A 22,108-nucleotide genomic window follows, 5' to 3' on the forward strand; every position below is an offset into this window, starting at 1 on the left:
GAAGGTGAGGGCTGAATAGAAGTGAAGATGAAGCTATTAACTCACCCCTACAAGTGAAGGCTGAGGTGCATTATCAGGGTAGCGTGAGGAAGCTTGTACTGCTGCTACTTTCTTGAGATAAAATAGAAGACTTCAGTGTATTGCTATGTAACGCTGACAGACCCCAGTCGTCGGTGGGCAGGATTGAACCTGGGACCTCTGGAGCTAAATATATGAGCCTTTTCTGCATGAGCTAAAAGCCATATGGCTGTTAGCTGAGACTGTAGAGCAGACTCATTAATCTCTCTCTCTAAGTGGTCTCAGTGCCACTAGATGGGACAGAACACCACACCCAGGAGGTGTGTGAGCTACATCTACACTTACCAGGGATCGATGCTGCAGTGATCGATGCACTGGGGTTTGATTTAGCAGGTCTAGTGCAGATCGCTCTCCCGTCAACTCCAGTACTCCACTGGAATGAGAAGTTTAAGGTAAGTTGATGGGACAGTGTCACCCATTGACCCAGTGCAGTGTAGACATCACAGTAAGTCAACCTAAGCTGCATCGACTCCAGCTACGTTATTCATATAGCTGGAGTTGTGTAACTTAGATCGGCTACCCCCGTAGCGTAGACAAGGCCTCAGGCTGACAATCCAACCCCTTTCATGAGCATGATATGCTTTTTTAAGACTTTCCATTTGATGAAGCTAACATGGAGCCGGGAAATAATCAATATGGGAATTAAAGCTTTCACAAGACACCATTTGTCCTTTATCTTAACACTGGAAATCTCCTGCTTTCTATTAGCTTCTTATGTAGCTCAACTGTGATGGAGGTATACAAACCCCACACTGGAGGAGGGGTTAAGGAGCTGCTCTGGGCCTGGGTGACTCAGACCTACCCCCGTTACAAAGCCTTCACAGGCTGGAGGAAGAGCTTAAAAAGGGAAGCAAATTAGCTCAGTGGCAGACAGGGAGGTGACCTGACCTCCTCTCCCAGGAAGCAAGTACTCTTGCTGCCTCAGCCCTGCTGATACTGATCTGACCAACTTGCAAAGAAGGGACTGGTGACTTTTGAAGGTCAGAAACTTTATCTCAGTGTTCTGTTATTTACTTTACCCTGTGGGAAGAGCAGGCAGTGGTAGGAAGTGATATAGGGAGGCAGCTATAAAGCACCCCAAACTGTAGGGTTTAGCTGCCTATGACTGGATCCTGGATTGGAGCTTGGTGGAGAGGATGGGCCCAAGCTCCCCTACCAAGCTTTAAAGAGTGGATTATAACAGATGTCTATCCCTCAGTGAAGAACCTATCTGAGGAAGACACTGACCCAAGGGGGACTCTCCAAAGCCCTTGCTGACTTCAGAAGACTTCCACATTGTTGGACTTTGTATACCCCCAAAAGGGTGAACTTGAACATGTGACATGGGCAGAGGGCTGAGCCTCTGAAAGGACAGAGGTCCACCACCAGGTGAAGCTTTAGTGAGAAAGGGGAACATCTGGAAAGACGACATCTCCCAAATGCTGGCCTGAGCACTAGGCAGCACTGGTAGTAAGTGTTCACACCAAGGTTTAACTGCAACTCTCAGATTTGTTCAGTTATTCATGATTGCCTTCATCCACTTGCACTTCCAAAAAATATCTATCCTTTAATATCCATGAGCTTTGTCAGGGAGTCACATGACTGCAAATCTGCAACTGTAAGTAATTGATAGAAATCGTGGAAAAACTGAATTCAAATTCTGCCCTAAAGCATGTGGGTAGCAGATCAGTATGCCTATTCCCTGCCCCCATATGACCCCTCTATCAAATGTGGAAAGTGGCATGCACAGGACCTTGAGCTGGCACAAAATGATCATAATGGTCCCTTTTGATCTTAAAAATCTATGACCATGACTTGCATGAGCAGGGAGTTCCACTCTGACCATGAATTATCTGCCTTTCCACTCCTTTGCACCTCCTGAGCTGCAAAGAGGCCAGATCTAAGTATCAAAACTGGCCCAGTACAGCTTTATACAGCACTATTGTTACCAGTGAGTTTCTAGCTTTGGTCCAACCAAAAGAGATGCTGAAGGCTGACTTATTTCACCCGCCTAATACTTTTCTAAACAAAACATCAGGACCAGAAACTAGGGCACCTGAAACGGCAAATGAAATTGGTAATCAGGCTGGATGGAGTTAGAGTCAGTATTTGATTTAATTGGTATCAGTGTAAATCTAGTGACTCTCCATTTCAATCAATGGATCATTCAAAATTCTGGTACAAGTACAACAGAAGTGGTAAGTAAATGTCATACCAGTAGAATCAGTGATTACTCAAGATTTATACCAGCATGTCTGAGATCAGCATGCAACCCACAGACTCTTGTCTTTGGAAAGAGGTGCTTCAGGGTACCTATTTGCAATTCAGTGGCCAAAGATGAATGGATGGAGTGTTCCTGCTTCCCATAAGAGATTCAGTGGAAGAACCCAGGAACCTTCCTAAGTTTCCATGGACAGCTTCCACAGATGTTAGCTTCTGAAGAATCACAATACAACTAATTTTGTTTGCACAGAGCTATACATATGACATTAACAGTGTGCCTGTCCTGAAGAACTTGCCATCTAAAGAAATGTTACTTTAACATGCTATTTGCTGCTGTCTCTCTGGGTTATAGATTTTAAGATAAAGAGGAACAAAGAAAGAAACTAGGCTCAGGCTACTTCTGTAATAAACATCTTAAATTGCTAGGCATTTTCTTGTATGGTAGCTGCCATCTTCTGTACCATGCAAATCTCCCTCTGTTATACCAATAAAATAAAAATCAGCAGGATCTTATTAAAGGGGGAAACGACAAAATACCACATTTATTGTGAATACAGAAAGAATCATAGTAAGCAGTTAGTTATAGCTATAACATTCCATTCAATCTCATATTTATTCACACATTCATTCATACACACACACACAGGTTCTGCTAGGTTGTTATCATAGTTACCAGCCTTAGAGTTGCTCATGCCAAGCCACTGGCCAGGTGGTCTGGATATGAGGAGGGAGCCTTGTGAGATGCACATCTGATGCTCCTGGAAGTTGGTTTGCAGAATCAGACCCCAAAGTTCTCACTTTCTAGAGTCCATTTTTATAGGAATTTCTTCCTAAGCCAGTCTATGGGAATTGTTTCATCATGCTGTTGCTGAATCAGTCAGCAGATAACACATTCCTGACGGCTCTGTGCTGCTAGATCTTGTTATTTTGTTCTTTGGTTCTCCCATTCTTGAGGCTGTTGGGTGGATTCCAGTCTGCCCTCCGGGGGTCTCTGGTTATTTCCACTTGACGCCTTCTTCAGCAGATGGACATTGGATTCTTAGGCTGGCACCTCCCTGATCATTCAGTTATTATCCACACCAAGCATCCATCCTCTATCTCTATTTTAATCACAATTGTTAATACAACAAAAGGGTGGGGAGTCTCTGGGTGCTGTCTCTGTTGTTAGAGTATTGCTTTGAGTCTCTCTCTCTGTGAATTGCTTTGAGAACAGACTCTGTCTTAGAATGTACTAATGCAATTAGCAGCTTGCAAGTTTCACACATATAGGGAGAGAAACAGTCCCAAAAACCAAGAGACCTCTTAATTAGTAATACCCTGGAATTTAAACTATGGGGAATCAAACTTATTTGTGATTTTAATACAGGACTTCTTTAATATGATCCAACACCTCTCTTCCTTTAAATGCCTCCCCAAAACTCATTTGCTTTCAGTTAGTGTTTCATCACTCATTTCTGTTCAGGGGTATTTGCTCTGTTTTGTGCCTCACCATAAAGTTCATAAATATCACAAAAATAATGTAAAGTAAATCAGCAAAAAGCTAATACATTAATTTATGTTATGAAAAATACTCTCTCATGGTTTTACTCTCTGCTACAAAATGCTATACTGTGCATATGGGCATATGAAAATTGGTTTTGAGTGCCTCATTCCATAAATAGCATCTAAAGAAAGCTGGAATGCTGGTAGAAGAGAAAGTCTATAGAACATTGGTACTGACTACAGGGCTTTTCCAAAGCCAGCTGATTTCAATAGAAAAAATCCCATTGATTTTAATGGGATTTGGATCAGGCCCAACATTAGTAAATTTCATACCTGAGATGAAGTGTTATACAGAAAGTCTAACTAGAGACTAATTTTAAGAAGTGTTGAGCACCTACAATTCAAACCAAAGTCAGTCTGAGCTGGGAGTGCTCAGCACTTCTGAAAACCAGATCTTAAGTTATCTAAGATATAGACCTACAATTTCAAAGGTGGCTAGTAATTTTAAGTGCTCAACTCGACATGCCTGAAAGAGGCTTAATTTTCAGAAGTCGGTGCTCAGCACTTCCTTTTAGGCATACCAAGTTGGGCATCCAAATTAAGTTGTCACTTACGAAAATTTAGTACATACTGTGTAAATAGACAAGGGGGATAATTACAAGATGCTATGTGGGTATCTGAGCTTAAAAGATTTCACGGTGTTATATTATATTCCTTGAGAAATAGTTTGACCATGTGGTTAAATATTCAGTCATAACGTGTATACACAAAGGAACAGAGTTGAGGTTACATGTGCAGCCTTAAGTTTGTCCTTTGCTTACCTTTAAGGGTATAAGTGTGCAACCTTAATGTTTTCTCTGTGTGCATAAAGGGATATATTTATACACTGTTTGCTTATGTTGGGGTATGTTATGCAAGGCACAGGAGCTTTGTAACGATGTAAAGAGTCACAGTATTTAACAAAGAAAAACAAATGCGTATAGAAACAAAAAAACCCACATACTTTGGCCCTCTGCAATTTCTTTGTAAAATTCTTCACTTTCTTAAAATAAGAAAGGAATTGCAGAGAACTACAGAGAAAAAAACCTACTAAATCATCTAGAAATGTTTTTGCCTGAAATATCTAATAAGGCAAATCCTGCCAAAAACAAACAAACATCTGAAAGACAAAGGGTCATTTTTGACAGTCTAGGAAACATCTTTCTCTTATTAAAATTTTGCGTGATCTATCAAATATGTAAAAGATGGAGCCCTGCAGGACTCAGAAGCTTGATAATAAGAAACAGACTTTTACCTCTAGGTCACTGGTTCAAATCCAGCCCCTGTGTAGTGGCCAAGAAGTGTTCATATTTTGTGACTTGTTTGTAATACATATCAGTGGTTTCTGTCCATTTTCTAGTGGAGAACTGTCGACATAAAAATCATCATTTAAACTGGCATTTTCCTTGACAACTTCAGCAGAGGTTCTAACAATTTAAATTAATTTAATTTAAACAATTAAACAATTCTTAACAATTAAGAATGTCTCAGCCACTCTGTTGGCAATAGCCTCACCAGATCAGTGTTTAAACTCACTGACAAGACAAGTGTAAAGAAAGCTCCCACTGCCCATGCTATCACTGCTGTGTTTGAAAGAACTACAGTTTCAGTCATGTATCTTTCACAAGCACTATATTTAAAATAAAAATACCTGTAATATTACACAGGAACACAATAGGAGAAATGGTGATCTTATGCTTAAGGTATAGGAGTGGAAGCTGGAATAGCAGGATTTACTTCTTGACTCTGCCAAAGATTGTCTGTGACCTTGGACAAATCACCTAGAGTGAAATCCTGGCCCCACTGAAGTCAATTGGAATTCTGTCATTGCCCTCTATGAGGGTAGGATTGCACTCTTAATCAATTTTCTTCAGTTTCCCAACTGGAAAACTAGGGATAATACTTATTTCAGAGGGGTTCTGTGGGACTTAATTCATATCAGTGAAGTGCTTTGGTATCCTCAGAATATGTAAGTAGAAAGACTACATACTATAAACAGTGTTCCAATAATGTACCTAAAAATATGGATCATAGGGTATAATAATGGTGTGGTAGACAGGAATGTTGATAGGAAACCTATCTTTATGACCTGACTCCGTCATATGACCTAGACAGAGTTTACAAGACGTTACTGGACATCTGTCAATAACTACTTTCTTCCCCAGAATTTTCTTTGCAATACAATTTCCATATCTTACTTGAATAAAAATGTGCAAAGCCATTGCTGAGTTTGGAAACACATTTTGGATGTGTTAACACTTTTCCAAATCTGCACTTCAAAAACTGAAACTTTACAGATGTCCACAAAAGAAAGAAAGTTGACCTCTGGAGACGGACATATGCAAACACTTTTGCACAACACCAGTGTAGGGTCAATAAGTTTGGAATGCATCTCTCCCTCTAGGCTTTCTCCATTCAGAGAACATCTGCCCCTATTTCCTGTGTTCTCTTGGTCTTCTTTTGATTTGTCCCCCTGTCCATTCCTGTTAAAGCTGTCTCACTCTTAGCCCCACAGATTGGAACAGTATGTGTTTTTGATAGATACATTGATAAGGTGCATCCTTACTTCCTATTACCCCAAGTTGGCAAGCACTGGCATATGCAGTTTTGTTCATGTTTAGGACATAGACCAAGTGCCATTTATGTTTATTCTTAACTTCTTATTTGTCCTTCATGAAAGGCCTGAATAAAAAAAAATCCTAGAGGTAAAGTCCTCCTCATTAAAACACGGCAACCCACACTCAACTGGAGACAAGAACTGATGGGCTTGGCAAGAAGATGCAGTGCCAAATCATCTTCGAGATGTGGGGATTCAGCACCTCTCCCACATCCCCTGGTGCAACTTGTGTAAAGCACCAACTGGTCTGTAAATCTGCCATCCCACAACCCCCCCACTGGCCAGTTATTGTGGTACGAATGCCCCCCTCCAGCATTGCTCACATATGGGCACAGGGGAGTGAGTATTAACTGCACCACCCTGCACTTGCAGGAGAGACCATCTCCACACTTGTAAAGGCTGGTTAAGTATGCCCATCATCTTAACAGCACCCAGCCAAATCGCAAAATAAACCATTTACTAGGAGAAGAAAGCTCTAGGACTAGATGCAGACTGCCCAGTAATAATTACATACAGCACACAGATGCCTGTGGTTTGGTTTCTAATTTTCATAACACTTCACAATTCTGAATCTGAACTATTCTTCAGTTCAGCTTCTCTAGTTTGAAAATAAATCAAAGTGGTTTAACTAGGGAGTCCATTATGGCCAGCACACCAGCATGTGATGTTTGTTCTTTTGTCTGGGCTGATGCAAGGACAGGCAGCCATATTCTAATCTATAAAGCATTCTTTAAACACAATACAGAGATGGTGAGAGGGGTGTCAGGCCTTGTGGAGATGACTTTACCCTTTTGAGCTAAAATTCCTCATTGTCCCTCCTCCACCCCCCCCCCCCCCCCAAAAAAAAAGATAATCCTTAAACGCCTACACAAAGTAACAATTTATGAAACTGGGACACCAAATGATGCATTTCAATTCGGTCCAATCACTAAGAGGAATATGCACCTTAATATGGAGGAATGTATGCCAATTTATTGAACAGTTTACAGGAAGAATTAGTTCTAGCCCAAGTCCCTGGGGCTCATTTTCAGTGTACAAACATAAAGCCCAAACCAGTAGTCCTTTCTAAGGCACTTACTTCAGTGGGAGCTGAGCTTGAATTTTATAAATATTTGGCAGTTATCTAGCACCTTACATGTTCAAAGCACTAGACAGACATTAATTACTTGTTCCTTATCAAATGAAAATACTCATGTTCACCCATCCTCAGAGGGGCTTTTCAGGTAGGTAAGCATTATTATTTCCATTTTACATATGGGGAAATGGAGGCAGAGAGGTGAAGAGATTTGTCAAAGACCACACAGTGAATCAGCGGTGGCAGAATCCAACGTAGAATTTGTGACCAATTGATTCCCAATCCTGCGTTCACTCCTTCAGATGACACTGCCTGTCTGCAATGGTAGGCTTCTCCTATACTCACTTGCCAACACTGCTTTGTTCTGTGATAGCAGCAGACGTGACACTGGAACCCATAGATGCTGAACCAGGGGTGCTGCCTCACCCCCTGGTGAGTTTCCATTATATACAGCGTTTACTGTTTGGTTCAATGGACTTCAATATCCCCACTATACAAATTGTTTCAGCACCCCTGCTAGAAACTGGCCACATTTATTTTTCCCTAACGTAGTTTTGAAGCAACATTGACAGAATGCAGCTTTATGGTTAGTATAGTAACAATTGGGTCTTCCAACTTATTAGATGGTGGGACTCAGAGAAGGAAAAAATGTTTTCTAGTGCCATGGCAGGGTTTACCAAAGTTTATAGGATTTTCTTGAGTGGAGGTCTTCATGCTTATTTAGATGCTTTTTATCTTTAACCCTTCCTTTTTGTGTCTTCTGCAACTGCTGATGAATAAAGCTACACAGTGCTGTGCAACCATTCAGACAGTGAAAAAGGTTGACAAACACTGAGACTAATTTATTATTACAAGCACTGACCCCCTGTCCTGTTTTAAGAGGAGGGTTCTTTTAAACATATTACAGTTCAAATGTAATATACATGTGCTGGTATGTTTTGTGGATTTATTCTGGCAGATTTTGCCATTTTAAATTCAGATGATTGGCATTTTTCTCAGGAGCTTCTTAGTAACTTTTCATTTGTCAAACAAAACATCACTGGCTGTATCACAAAATTGGTTTGTTAATTTGAATAAGTGTGAAAAGAACTTGGTTAATAGACGTTCTCATTAATGTAGAATGTTTATAATATTTTCCCTAACAAAGAAAGTATCTGAGGTGCAAAGTGAATAAATGTATTTCAATTTTATAAGCTCTACAGCTGCAGACCAAGTCAAAGTCATCTAGTAGCTGTAGCATAAAACACAGATGTACCATTGAGTGTCAGAGCATGTTTGGCCTCTAGTGGTAGAATCTGATCAATGAAGCATTGTTAGACCACCACCAGCCAGTGAATGCAAACATGTAATGTACCTCCTTAATATAACTATGTTTCTCCCCAGATAGAGATTGGAACCGTGTTACCTTCTGTAACTAGAGAGATTCATTCCCTGCCACCACTGCCAGAGGAAGCTGAGGAAGAAGCATCAACACCAAAACTAATTGATGGCTCTTCACCACAGGGGTCAGGAGTTCTTGGGCCCCAAACACATGATGGTTAGTGGGGGGGGGAAAGCCATATCATTGCATTGGGTTGCTTTCCATGATGCACTGAGTCCGGTCGTGAGTTTGCTTTTAAATTAAGCATTTATCTAATTTGGGATGAGTTGTCCTCTATAAAGCTAGTCAAATTTTCCCCACAAAACAAACAAACAAACCAGAAGTGGAGTGTTCAAAAACAAAAAGCTTTTCATGAAAAAACACAACATTTTCCATTTTGTGAAATTGTGACAATTGAAATTTTTTATCAATATCATGTTCAATATCATTTTTGAACATATGTTTGATGATTTCTAACAATTTCAGTAAGCCTTTCCATTAAAAATATTGATTAAAACATTGTGGCAACTCTGGGAAAAGAGACAGACAAGTTTCCATTCTTAACTTGCAAAATGGAAACATGGGCATTTCCTGTGTCTTGGACTATTGCTAGTCAGACAGAAATCCTTGACAAGTCCCAAGGGAAATTCCTTTAAAAGTTTAGAATAAAATGCAAGCCCACCAAACACCACTACACCAAAGATCAGTAATTGCTACAGGCTCAAGTACATGGAAGGGAGGGTTCACTAGTTCTGGTGGCTGCCATGACAGGTCTCAGTGTTATGCTGTGATAGAGATGCAGCTGGGGAAGAGCCTGCAGATTCTGTTTTGTATCGAGTGCCTACGGGGACAAAAAAGAGACAAGTTCCTATTTCCAAATGTGAATGTTTAGTGGATGGAATGGAATCACTCCCAGACCTATTTTTTTAAATGCCACCAGTTAGACTCAAGCAGGATAAAGAATCTGTACTGATGTCAAAACACAAAACAGGGGTGGGAGGTTCTCGGGACAATTCTGAAATATCCAATGCAATTTCCTCCATTTTAGATTTTCAAACCTTTCAAAAGAGGTGTTATGCAAAATTTCTCTATGTTATGTATTATGTATGTCATACTTCAGAGGGGTTAAGGGGGCTCTAGCAGAAAGAGAGATCTTCCTTTTGAAAATGTGAATAGTGAACTCCTGGCTGGAACACCTGTTCTTATGTTAGGTGTTGCTCTGCCAACTAACAGGAAGGCTGAGAGACCCAGGAACTCCAGCTTCTCTTGCTGAATCCACTTCAGAGTCCCTTGCCTCCTAAGTTCACACCAGCCCAGGAGAAGTAGTAGTCCCCAAGAAGGAGGGAGAAGAGGAGAAAGTCTGTCCCTGTTTTAGCTGCAAAGTCCTGTCTAAGGTGGTCATCTAAGATTCTGAACTAAGCCTGGTTGGGAAACAACAACTCCATTTCATGAAAAGTTTAAAGGCTTTAATATTTGTTTTCACTCTAGTGAGGAATGAAACCAAGCCCTTTTGATATTTTTCAGAAAAAAAAGTGAGCCCCACCCCAGAATAGCCAACAACCCAATGATAAGGGTATTCACCTGGGATGTGTGAGATCTAGACTCAGGTTGACGCGCTGAATGAGGAAGAACAGGGTCTCCTACAGGTCATGTGAGCTGGAGGCTATAGAGGCAGTGTCTCTCTCTCCATTTCTCCTGTTGAAGCTGTTCCACTATGTATAAATAGCCATTAGAGCAGAGAGATAGATACTGACTCTATAGACCAGTGATAACTGCACTCACCTGCAATGCCATGTGAAACAAGGACTGGAATCAGGGTCTTCAACTGCCCATGTGGGTGCCCTGATCACCACACTATTGGCCATTCCAAAGTCTGTGGCCATGTCTATATCCTGGACCTGAGAAACCATTTTAGGTGAAACTGATTCATTTGCAAGAAAAATGTTTTCACAAAATGGTATTTTTGCCAGAAAAATAGTTATTTTTTTTCCCCTGAACAGCTTTACTCTAAACTCACTTAGCCCCAGATTCACTACAACTGATTCAAGGAAGTTTGAGGAGGTGTAACTTACACCTTTCTGTGTCAGACTTGCTCCTTGAAATTAGGTTAAATCACCCAGTGGGAGGGAAGGTAAGAGGGCAGGCTGGAGTGGAGTTTGCCTCTAAGATATTTCTCCTGGATCCTTGAGCACTGCAGACAGAAGTTCCAGAATAAGGGAGGATTTTAGTCTGTGTCTCCTCTCTCTGCTTGTCCAAAGAGAGCAGGTAGCAGACCTAGTATGCCCTTGGGGGGGTATCCCTCAGCTAGGCACTGCTAGCAATTATCATGGTCTTCAGTGATTGACCTTTTTGCAGAAACAAGACTTCTTATCCTGGTTGACCAAGTGGGGTCAAGCCAAAACAGGCAATTAAAAAAAAAATCTAAAAGCCAATCTAATAAGAACTTTTAAATGGTAAGTTCCTCTAACTTTCACTAACTACATTGCTAACTCAGCTGTCTAGTAAAACTGACCAAATAAGTTTTACAAATAAAACTATCTAGCACAAAATGCACAGTTAGTTCTGTGGCCAAAACAGGTGAGAAACAGATAAGGTGTAGCAGGAATATTTATACCCTCAGTGAAATGTTAGGTTTCAGGGATACGCCCATGCCCACTAATATTCCCTATTCAAAATGGTCTGAAGGCCATCTGGCCAAGCATATGATTTCCATAATTTGGCTCTGCAGAGGAAATACCAGGAAAAGAACCTACTCTAGCCTTCCATATCCCACATCTTTTAGTAGAAAACTTCTGTGAATGAGGTGAAATGGCTTGAGTTTTGATTTTCATGCTCCTCCTGGGGCAGCTAAATGTTTTCTTTGAAAATGCACATCTTTCAAGCAGTTTTAGCTCAAGGGATGAGAAATCTTTCCTGATGTCAAGGTTCTGGATCAGAAATGTTAATTAAAAACCAATGGGAAGGAAATTGATATCCTGTCTCTAAAAGTATCTGAAAAAATTCATTTCCTCAATAATCATCCAAAAGATACTGTTTACGGAACTAAACTTAAGTAACTGTAATAAGTTTCAAAACCACCGCATTTGAAACTTTAGGGCAGCATAGCATCTGAGGAGTTCAATGTGGCTATAATCTCATAACCCTAATAAGAAGGAAATGTCAAATTAATTCTACTTCTCATATGAAACTCTTATGACAGTGGATTGCAGTTGTTATGACTGCTGTTCTTATCACAGTTTTAATCACAAAAGGAATCTATCAGGAACTTAGATGTTTCATATTATTGTATATTAAGTTCATGTTCATTACATTGAACTTTGAAGCACTAAGTTTTGATTGGCCATATCATGTCTTGGTTCACTGTTAAATGAGACTTAACAATCCAGGAAAGGAATTAGCCATTAAAAACCCAAAGAGGATTGTCCAACGGCAACCCATACAGATAAGTGAGATGATGAATTCTAGTTCACATACCTAATCTTTGTAATCAAAATTATAGCAAGAATGGAATTTGCACACAATATGGATTGTATCAAAGGAACTTGATCCATTCCACTGAAGTTTTAAACCTTCTGCTCTTCTGGGAATGCCAAGGATCAGGGGATATCTGGAATGTGTTAGGATTCAAGGTTCATTTTCCCTATATCATTAGGTTAGTTCTACAAAAAAAATTGGATCCTACAATCTCTGGGACATATATAGTAAAGATAGCTACAAAACCTACCATGTGGACAAATGTCACTATAGCTAGACGCACCCCCTCCCCGCCAGTCCCAAACTACACCTTATTAGATTCTGGACTTTAACTTCTTTATGCAAAAACCTAAGGCCAAGACTAGTGAGTGGGACTAGCATAATCATACAGTGGTGGGCAAGCAGCTATCACCCCTGGCATGGCTGCTCATGGTCAGGGCTGGCTCCAGGCACCAGCGTTCCAAGCAGGTGCTTGGGGCGGCAGTTAGAAAGGGGCAGCAGTTCCTTCTCCCCATTGTCGGCCGCGGCAGCTTCTTCCTTTTGCCAGCCATGGCGGCAGTTATTTTCCCCACTGCTTGGGGCTGCAAAAACTGTAGAACCGGCCCTGCTCATGGTAAAGGGGAAGCATGTAGGTAGGTATTCCTCACAATAGCAGTCCCTGCATCCTTACTCTCGTGGGAGAGCAGGTGGTAGGAGGGAGGGAGGATCAGAGTACCACACCAGGCCACAGAAAAGGTCGGGAGTACCAAGGGAAGCATTCTGCACCCACTCTGCAGCCTCAGGGGAGCTCATTCCTACATGAAGGACAATCTCCCCAGTATTGCCCCCGAGCATGCAGAAGCCTGCACAGCTCTCTACTGCCCCCTACTGAACATTTTTGGCTTGCTACCACAGTCTAGTCCCAAGAAGAGAGACAACAAGCCTTGCATCATGAGTTGAAGGCAAACAGACTGAGAAGAATGCTTGGGCCTGATTTTCGACTTTGTTATTGTAATCAATAGCGTTGTACCCATGGCGGTAAAGGGGATTGGGGGAGTACAGCAGAATGGAGTGTCCTCAATATAGCAGAGGATGAATCTAAGAATTGAGCCAAATGGCTCCAAATGATTTCAACAGTCATGACAACACCTAGGAAGAGAGGGAACAAGCTTCCAAATCATGCAGAGGTTTCTAGATCAATGTCAATATCTTGAATTACTCCTCAAAGCAAAATGAGAAGCCACTGAGATCTTTGGAGATGACATAATATACACTATATAGCTAGGACATGAAACAGACTTATTCTGTGCTAGCTGCAGACATCAAATGGTCTTAGAGGCTAGCCTCATATCAAACACGGTCATAATTTAATCTGGAGGTCAGAGACATGTAACTGTGACAAGATCCTCAGGGGATTAGTGTCCACCATCCTTTACTCAAAAATAGATGAAAAAAAGGCATTTTGGCCACTACTATGAGCTGGAAATCAAGAAGTGGTAAGGGATCCAGGACCACCCATATATAGTGAGCCTCATTCTGACACACACACAATCAATCTTTGGCATACAATCTACATGCTTTTCCTTTACCTATAAGCATCACCTCCGTTTTATCGGGACTGACTCTTAATCAGCTAATCTCATCCATTCCCTGCTTACCGCCAGATACTTGGAAAGCAGAGAGGCTGCACTATTTGGGTCCAATAAAAAGAGAAAAAGTAGACCAGGGTATCATCCACAAACTGCTGGTAATAGAAAGCCACTCTCACAAGCACCCCCAGCAGCCATCCAAACATGCTGAATAGGAGGAGGGGACAGAATAGAACTTTACATAAGAGAATTCTCAAAGGGGATAAGCAATTGATCCCCCACCCGAACCATCTCAGAGATCAGAGATGAAAGAGATCCCATCCATCCCAGCAAGGTGTAACAGACACTGAAATGGCACTGAAGGCTGCTGCCAGAGCTAAAGGAATCAACATGGATATTTAACGGTCTTTCCTGAGAGAGGAAGTCACTATCAATGAATGCAGTGGGATTCTTTTGCCACTAGCAGAAAGCCAGACTGAACAGAGACAGGGAAATCAGGGGACTCCAGCTGGCATCAGAACTGATTCACCAAAACCCTCTTTGTTGCTTTTCCCAAACGAGAAAGTTTAGAGACAGGGCAGCAACTGATCAGTTTGCCTAAGGAAAGCTAAACATCTTTTATTCTCCCTTCCAGAGGCATTAACAATCTCAACAAATAAAGGGCAAAATCACCTCCTCTCACATGCACGCAATTGATTTTACTGTCCATTACTGCATCTTGTGAATTGTGGTCTCTAAGCAGGTGAGAGAGCAGCAAGAGTAGATGGAGATGGATCCCTCCATTCTTGTGACTGCTCTCCCAGTCTGTGGGTTGGAGGAGCAGCCACTCCCCATTTGCACTGGTCACCCAGGATGCTGAAGACACTGGATCTGCATAAAAAAAAACAACCAGTTCCCATGGCTTGGTCCTGGCCTGCCTCTTTCATCACCATCTCAGCTGACCCACTCATCAATGAGCCAGTTGGGAAGATTCTTTACTCTGTGTGTAGATGTGCTCAGGCACCCGCCTGCACAAGGGCCACCCCCTTGTGCCCATGCACATCCCTTGCGTGAGGCTTAAGTGCCGTAGAGGCCCTCCCATCAACTCTTCACGCCATGGAGGAATCTCACCCTTTGTGACTTGGATCCTATGTCTACATATACTTCTTTAAAAGCACAGAATAAAAATGTCAGCTACTGTAGGATTATTGGATTCATTTTATATTCTAAAAACACATGTTTACAACTACAGTTCCTTTAATTTCTATCTCTATCATTAATAAGTCAAACAGGCTAAAGTATACAACATTTAAAAGCTTCAAGTTTGGAAGGAATATCTGGAACATAATATGTTCTATAATTATTGCACAATGTGCTATTTTCTAGTGCTTATTCTGTAATGAAAGAGGTGCCAGGGCTCAAGCAATTTTTTTACTTTCATAACTGATGCGGCAAGCCCAGAGGTGCTGGGGCTATGAAGGGCCAAGCCTAGAGGTGCTGGGCCTCAGCCCTGGGAGCCCCTGGAACAAATTAAGTACTGCCATTTTCTTAATACCACCTAACTCTTAGATAATAGAGCTTTTATAAAAGTGGCCCAATCTTAATATTCTCACTGCACATTTTTCTTCACATAATTACTTTCTTTTATTCTTTTGATAGGCCTTCCGACTTGCCTTCTGTGTACATGTCTGGGGACCACAGTCTACTGTGATGATCATGAACTCGACGCTGTTCCTCCACTGCCCAAGAAAACCACCCATTTCTACTCTCGCTATAACAGAATCAAAAAGATCAACAAAAATGACTTTGCTAATCAAAGTATGGATGACAGTTCTGATGCAATTGGTTTCCCTTTCTTTTTTCCTTTTCTGCTTCATGCCATTTTAAGTGGTAAACTGTCTTATATAAGACATGTCAAATCTATCAATGTCAGTGGGACACATGCTGAAAGTTAAGCATCTGGTAAAGTGCTTTGCTGTACTGGGGCCTAAGCCTTCAGTAACTTGACTATAGATTCACTAAAATTCAATCCTAGAATTAGTGCAAATAGTACAATACAAATAATTGACTGTTTACCTGTGTCCTTGCTAGCATTTCAAATTAACATTAAAGGGGAAAAAACCCACAGAGAATTTAAAGTGCAGTGGTTAGTTCTCTTCTTTAAAGAAAGCAATCATTTAAAAAGAAAACGAGTCCTTGTGACACCTTAGAGGCTAACCAATTTATTTGAGCATAAGTTTCGTGAGCTACAGCTCACTTCATCGGATGCATGCAGTGGATGCATCTGATGAAGTGAGCTGTAGCTCACGAAAGCTTATGCTCAAATACATTTGTTAGTATCTAAGGTGCCACAAGGACTCGTTTTCTTTTTGCGGATACAGACTAACATGGCTAACTACTACTAACTACTCATAGAATCATTCTAACTACTCATAGAATTCTAGCTACTCATTCTAACTACTCATAGAATCATAGAATATCAGGGTTGGAAGGGACCCCAGAAGGTCATCTAGTCCAACCCCCTGCTCAAAGCAGGACCAATTCCCAGTTAAATCATCATCATCATACTCTGAAAATCATCATTTAGGCAGTATATCCAGTAATTAGCAAGAGTAAGACAGGAATCTATGTAAAAGCTTAAAGAAGTTTCTTCATTTAAAGATATTTATTGATTTGCTCTGGTATGAACAGGAAAACCTTACGGAAAAGGAAATATTGAGGCTAAAATTTTCAAAAATGTGCTAAAGTTAGGCTCCTTGAGGCCTAAATTTTCAAAATCAACTAGTGATTTTGAGTCCCTCCATTTTTTAGGTAAGCAACTTATGAGGCCTTAAAGGGGCCTGCTTTTCAAAAAAAGTTCAGAGCCCCCAAAATTGATTTAAAAAAATGTTCAGTACCCAGTGGTTTCCACTGAAATCAAGCCAGTTTTTGGGAACCCAAGTTTAGCCACCCAATTTTGAAAATTTTGTCCTGACTGATTTTGTTTACAAAGTAAAACACCAGTACTGAACCGTTAAAGTAGTGCACTTAGAATTAATCATGTAATGTAACACACCGACTTATATCATTACTTCATTAATTTGAAAATGCCCTATTTATTCTTATTGAGTAAGACTGCCCATCTCAAACATGTTTACAATATCCAGAGTCACTACCAGGCTCACAACCAACCTACTAATTTTTTTTTTTGTGAATCCCCCCCATGTACACACACACACCCCTTTTAATGGTAAATACGTTTTTTGACCAAAAGAAAAAATACTTCTTTAGGAAAAATTGTTTCATTTTGCTGGAAAAAAAACAAAAATCAAAACCTGTTATCACTTTTTACTCTTTTCTACTGGAAAAAGTTAGAAAAAAAGGAGGCAGTGGGTAATAAAAGTGTTTGGATGGAAATGCTTACTTTTTTAACCTCCCTCCTTTCCTTTTTTCAGTATGAAAAATATTTTGCCCTAAAAAACTTTAAAAATTTCAGAAAATTTTGAGAATTTGACATTTCATTCTGAAATTTTTCAGATAGGAAAAATTTTGAACAAAAGGAGAATCTTTTTATTCATACTCATTTTTTTCAAACCAGCTCTCCTCAGAATCTCTCAAAATGTAACTTGTTCCAATTGTGTAATTTCACTCTCAGTGGAACACCCCCCCCCCCCCACTTCAGTTGCTTACTGGACCTCCTAGAAGTATGTTCTGCTCTTGAAGCTCCCATAAATTGCATTTGCGCTCATTATTAATGGAAGCTGGGCCCTTTCAGAAGAGGAAAAGTTCTTCAAGCCTCAAATTGGCATTACTGCATTATTAAAGACCTCTGGAAGAAGTAATCAATGCTCTCCCATACAAGTACATGTGTGTAATTAAATACCCATATAAGGGGATGTTCATATGTAATTAAAATGCATTTGCTTTTTTTTTTTCCTTTCCTTTTTAGGTTTTAAGACAATCAGAAATAAGTTCTGGAGTGCTCTAAATATTTTATTAATTTTCTCTGCCAGACAATTTAAAGAGGATTGATTTGACATCAAATTTTATATCCGAGATCGATGAAGATGCCTTCAGGGAGCTGCCCCAGCTTCAGGAGCTAGTGCTCCGCGATAACAAGATAAGGCAGCTCCCCGAGTTACCGCCTACCCTGACATTCATTGATGTTAGTAACAACAGGCTTGGCCGCAAAGGAATAAAGGAAGAAGCATTTAAAGTGAGTTTGGGATTGACAGAAAAATCTCTCCTCCTCTCTGGGGGAAATTGTGGTCTGACCAGAGCACAGAGGTGCTATGTCCACCTTTATGGGTGGGCAGAGCCTTGGCTCTCCTTTCCAATTTGCTCACCAGTGTAGCTACACCAGCACTTTGTGGAATGCACACTGCAGTGCATAGATGTTACCTCCTTCTCTGGAGCAGCAGGTAGACTGCAATTTCCTGAGCGACACCCTTCCTCCTAGTAGCAAAGCTATCGTGCTGCCCTTTACTCCAGGCACATCACTAAATCACAATCCAGGCCTTGATCTTAATACATCTAAATAATAAAAATAGTGGGCCAGATTCTCATGCCTGATCTGACTCTTCTACACTGTCCAGTTGTCCCAAAGGAGCTACATTCTGGCTGTACCAGATCAGCTATGAATTCCTGCATGGGAAAGTGGCTCTCAGACAGCATAACAAAGTTTGCAGAATCAGCTCCTGCACCAACTGTTCCCTCTCAGCCTAGTACCTAGGGTGAGATGTGGAATGCACAACCCAGCCCCCAGACTCCCTGATGGACTCTCACTCATGCATTCAAGGGGGTCTCAGACATGGGAGAAAATCTGCCCCACTATTCCACACATACACACCTGTCATCCTAGAGTCTGAAAGAGCTTGGCAAACGTTAATGAATTCACAATAGCCAGTGAAACAGGTAGGTAGTCTTATGCCTGTTTTACAGATGGGGGAATTGAGACAGAGAGGTTTACTGACATCCCCAAGATGATCAGAAGGGACGGGAACTCAGGAGTGCTGATATTCTGTACCTTGGTGTAATTAGAAGATACTGCTTCTCCCAGACTTGCCACTATTGATATGCAGGGGTCTATCTTACTTTTGGGGGAGGAGGGTAAAGATTATTATTTAGAAACATTTTGCTTGAACAAAAGTGATTTCTGCCAAACAATAACCTGATGACTCCTCAAAGTAAAAAAAAAAAAAAAAAAAAAAAAAAAACAGGTCCAAAGGAAGGGCTTTCTGCAGGTAGCATGTGCATTTTAAAACAATGCTGAGGTGAAGACTCCACTTAAATATTTATTTGCCATTCTCAGTTGCTTTACCAAGACAGCTTATCTCTGATAGTAACTGATCTTGGCAATGCATGTTCCTATTTATATTTCATTGTAATTTTTTTTTTTAAAACCTAGAGTCATGTTGATTTAAAAGGAATTGTTGAGTTCAGTTTCTCATTGCAAAGATGTATGTAAAACTTACTGTCTCCTTCTTGGAGATTTTACAAAATTCTAGTTTTTTTAGGAAACACTCCCCTTCCTTCTCTTCCAGGATATGGTTGATCTGCATCATCTTTACATCACCGACAATAACCTGGATCACATCCCACTCCCGCTCCCTGAAAGCCTCCAAGCTCTTCATCTTCAGGTAGATTACAAAACCAATTGATTTTTTAATAGCAAAACAGAACAACAGATATAACTGGGAGAGCAAACCAATATTAGTGCTTAGTGGTTTGTTTGTTTTTAAAACTTCAGGTAAACTCTTATTATCCAAATGGATCATGGGACATCTGAAACCTTAGGCTAATCAGGGTATTGAATACATTCACTCTTTCTACTCATTTCAGAGTCAGGTGACAAAAAATGACATTTGAATAATCCAACTAGTACTCCATCTGGATATGAATCATTAAAACTTATCTGTGCAATGTAAATATTTTCAAACATAAAAGGCCATATTCTCCACTGATATTATTTAGTATTGGCAATGGAGCCATTTTGATTTATACCAAAGAAGGAGCTGGCCCACAATTCAGAACATAAGTTTTTTACCATTTGTCATGGGGTGCTTTACTCATCACTAGGTGGCACCTCCTCCTGGATGCTCTGAGGATTAGCTCTTTACAGATCCAATACCCTATTCTACTACTTACTGCATCCCTGTCACCACTCTCTCTTACTCTCTGTGTCTTAAGGTGTTCTGTCTTCATGCTTAGCCCTCCAGCCAGGTCACTATAGTTCTCCCCTTCCAGGGTAGGGAAGTCCCTCTGGACAACCATCCTAGGCAGTCTGCACTCTGCTGCCTGGTCTGTGCCATTTCTCCTGTGGCTGGTAAGGGAACCTAGGGCCACCCACTATTCCAGGTTCTAATCCAGGGACCCTATACCTGGCAACTGTAGTCTGCTTTCCCTCAGACTCTGTTGGGGCTTTCCCTGGATTCCTTCCTACAACTTCTAGCTCCCCACTCTCTGAGTGTACCAGCTCAAATGCTCTCCTCCCAGGGAGAAGCTGCAGGCTACTGAAATCCATAGCATCAAACTCCCTGCCCTACAGCCCTTGTCTGCTGTCAACTTACTAGCTTTATACCAGCCCCTCCTGTTCCTCCCCTGCTGGGCTCCATCTTCAATCAGCCCTTCAAGGCCTGGGTCATCCCCAGGTGCAGCCTATTAGCTTAACTGGCCTCTCCTCAGCCTCATAAATCCCTTCTGGGCTGCTGTGGGCTGAACACCCCATTGCACATTCATACTTTGATTCCAACCTTTTAAGAAATAAAGACCTGTATAGAATAAATGTATTCTAACAATGTTAATCCATTCTATTGGTTTCAAATTGCTAAACTGGGGCTACATACACCACTACATATTGAACAATAGTACAGACAGGTAACAAGCTGGATTCCCTCCTGCACCAATATCTGGCTGGTACAAAAGTGTGGGAGGGGCTCTCCATAGCTGTTAGATGCTCCTCATTTTGAGACATGTCATTTTAGTTCTAAAATAACCTATGTCCAACACAAATTTGGTGTCCTATCTTTTTATTGGTGAAAATTGTTTACCTCAGAAAAAGAATCACAAAGCTGGAGTTACAGGAAGAGTTAGTTATACTAAATGAATGAATCCCACAGAATTTTAAGCTTCCTGCATGAATTGTGTGTGTGTGTGTGTGTGTGTGTGTGTAAGCCCTTTATTTAGGACCTTTGACAAACATTGCATTCCAGATCTGTGCCTGGCAAGTTTAGAGGTCTGAGGATGTCAAGAAGCTGACTATAGTTCCATGATTCTTTGGGCTGAGGATTTGCTCTGGTCTCTCACCTTCCCACTTTCCTCCACCCAGTCTTCTTGGTCTTTTCCAGAGAGTGTAAGGGGTTGTTTCAGGCTGCAGTTTTATACCAGTTGAGAGCTCCTCCTCCCTGGGAGAATTGTCAGTTGGCTATCTGCAGCCAGTATCTGTCTCTTTTGCACTTTGAGCATGAAAAGGCACTGGTCTGGGAGATAACCTGGTCCTTTGTGCTTATGTTACTTTCTTTCATAACACAGAAAACATGTCAATGCATTGGTTTTCAAAGACAATTATCATCAAACATATATTTTTGTCTTTCTGGATATTTTTGCTTTTCTTTTTAGAACAACAACATTCAGGAGATGCATGAAGACACTTTCTGCAAAATGAAAGATGTTGCTTATGCCCGTCGAGCTCTAGAAGACATCAGACTGGATGGCAATCCTATCAACTTGAGCAAGACTCCTTCTGCTTACATGTGCCTACCCCGTTTGCCAATTGGTAGTCTCATCTAAGCTTCGACAGTGGCCAACACTGTCCTCTGACATGGTAGTGCTATGACAAATGAACAAGTCATTGCTACAGAAAGCCCAATGCATATTATTTTCAGAGCTCATTTGACAGGTTTTTAATCAGTAATGAAATTAATGAAAAAGACAAACGATAATGTGAAATGCTAAGAGATGTACTGAAATATAGGCTGTGCGATGCTATAGATACCAATGCATTCAATACAACAACTGCATTGAATATATAGAAAGAGGGGATCAGAACAACGGAAACTGTATAACTTGGATGCAATCAGATGTAATGTATGCATGCTAAAATTTAATAATTTTATATAGATTTAAATTAATTATAACAATAAATGAATAACACAAAATGCATGTACGTAAGATCTATATCCACGACATTTTCATTTTAATTGGCTTCATACTCTCAGTGAAATACAAATCTTTGCTTTCTACTTGTTTTCTGAAGC

The 22,108-nt window shown here is 40.8% G+C and overlaps 1 protein-coding gene across 1 annotated transcript in view; it reads left to right on the plus strand.

Moving 5' to 3' along the window:
• The window catches only part of EPYC (epiphycan), a 28,781-nt gene extending 7,140 nt beyond the window's left edge, over positions 1-21,641 (plus strand). The window contains exons 2-6 of the mRNA XM_073331070.1: positions 8,877-9,030; positions 15,534-15,692; positions 17,867-18,069; positions 19,397-19,492; positions 21,471-21,641. Of these exons, the coding sequence (XP_073187171.1) occupies positions 8,877-9,030; positions 15,534-15,692; positions 17,867-18,069; positions 19,397-19,492; positions 21,471-21,641 (783 nt within the window). The remainder of the gene's footprint in view (positions 1-8,876; positions 9,031-15,533; positions 15,693-17,866; positions 18,070-19,396; positions 19,493-21,470) is intronic.
• The last annotated feature ends 467 nt before the right edge of the window (positions 21,642-22,108 follow it).

Source organism: Lepidochelys kempii, chromosome 1 (genome assembly GCF_965140265.1).
Source record: "Lepidochelys kempii isolate rLepKem1 chromosome 1, rLepKem1.hap2, whole genome shotgun sequence".
NCBI lineage: Eukaryota > Metazoa > Chordata > Testudines > Cheloniidae > Lepidochelys > Lepidochelys kempii.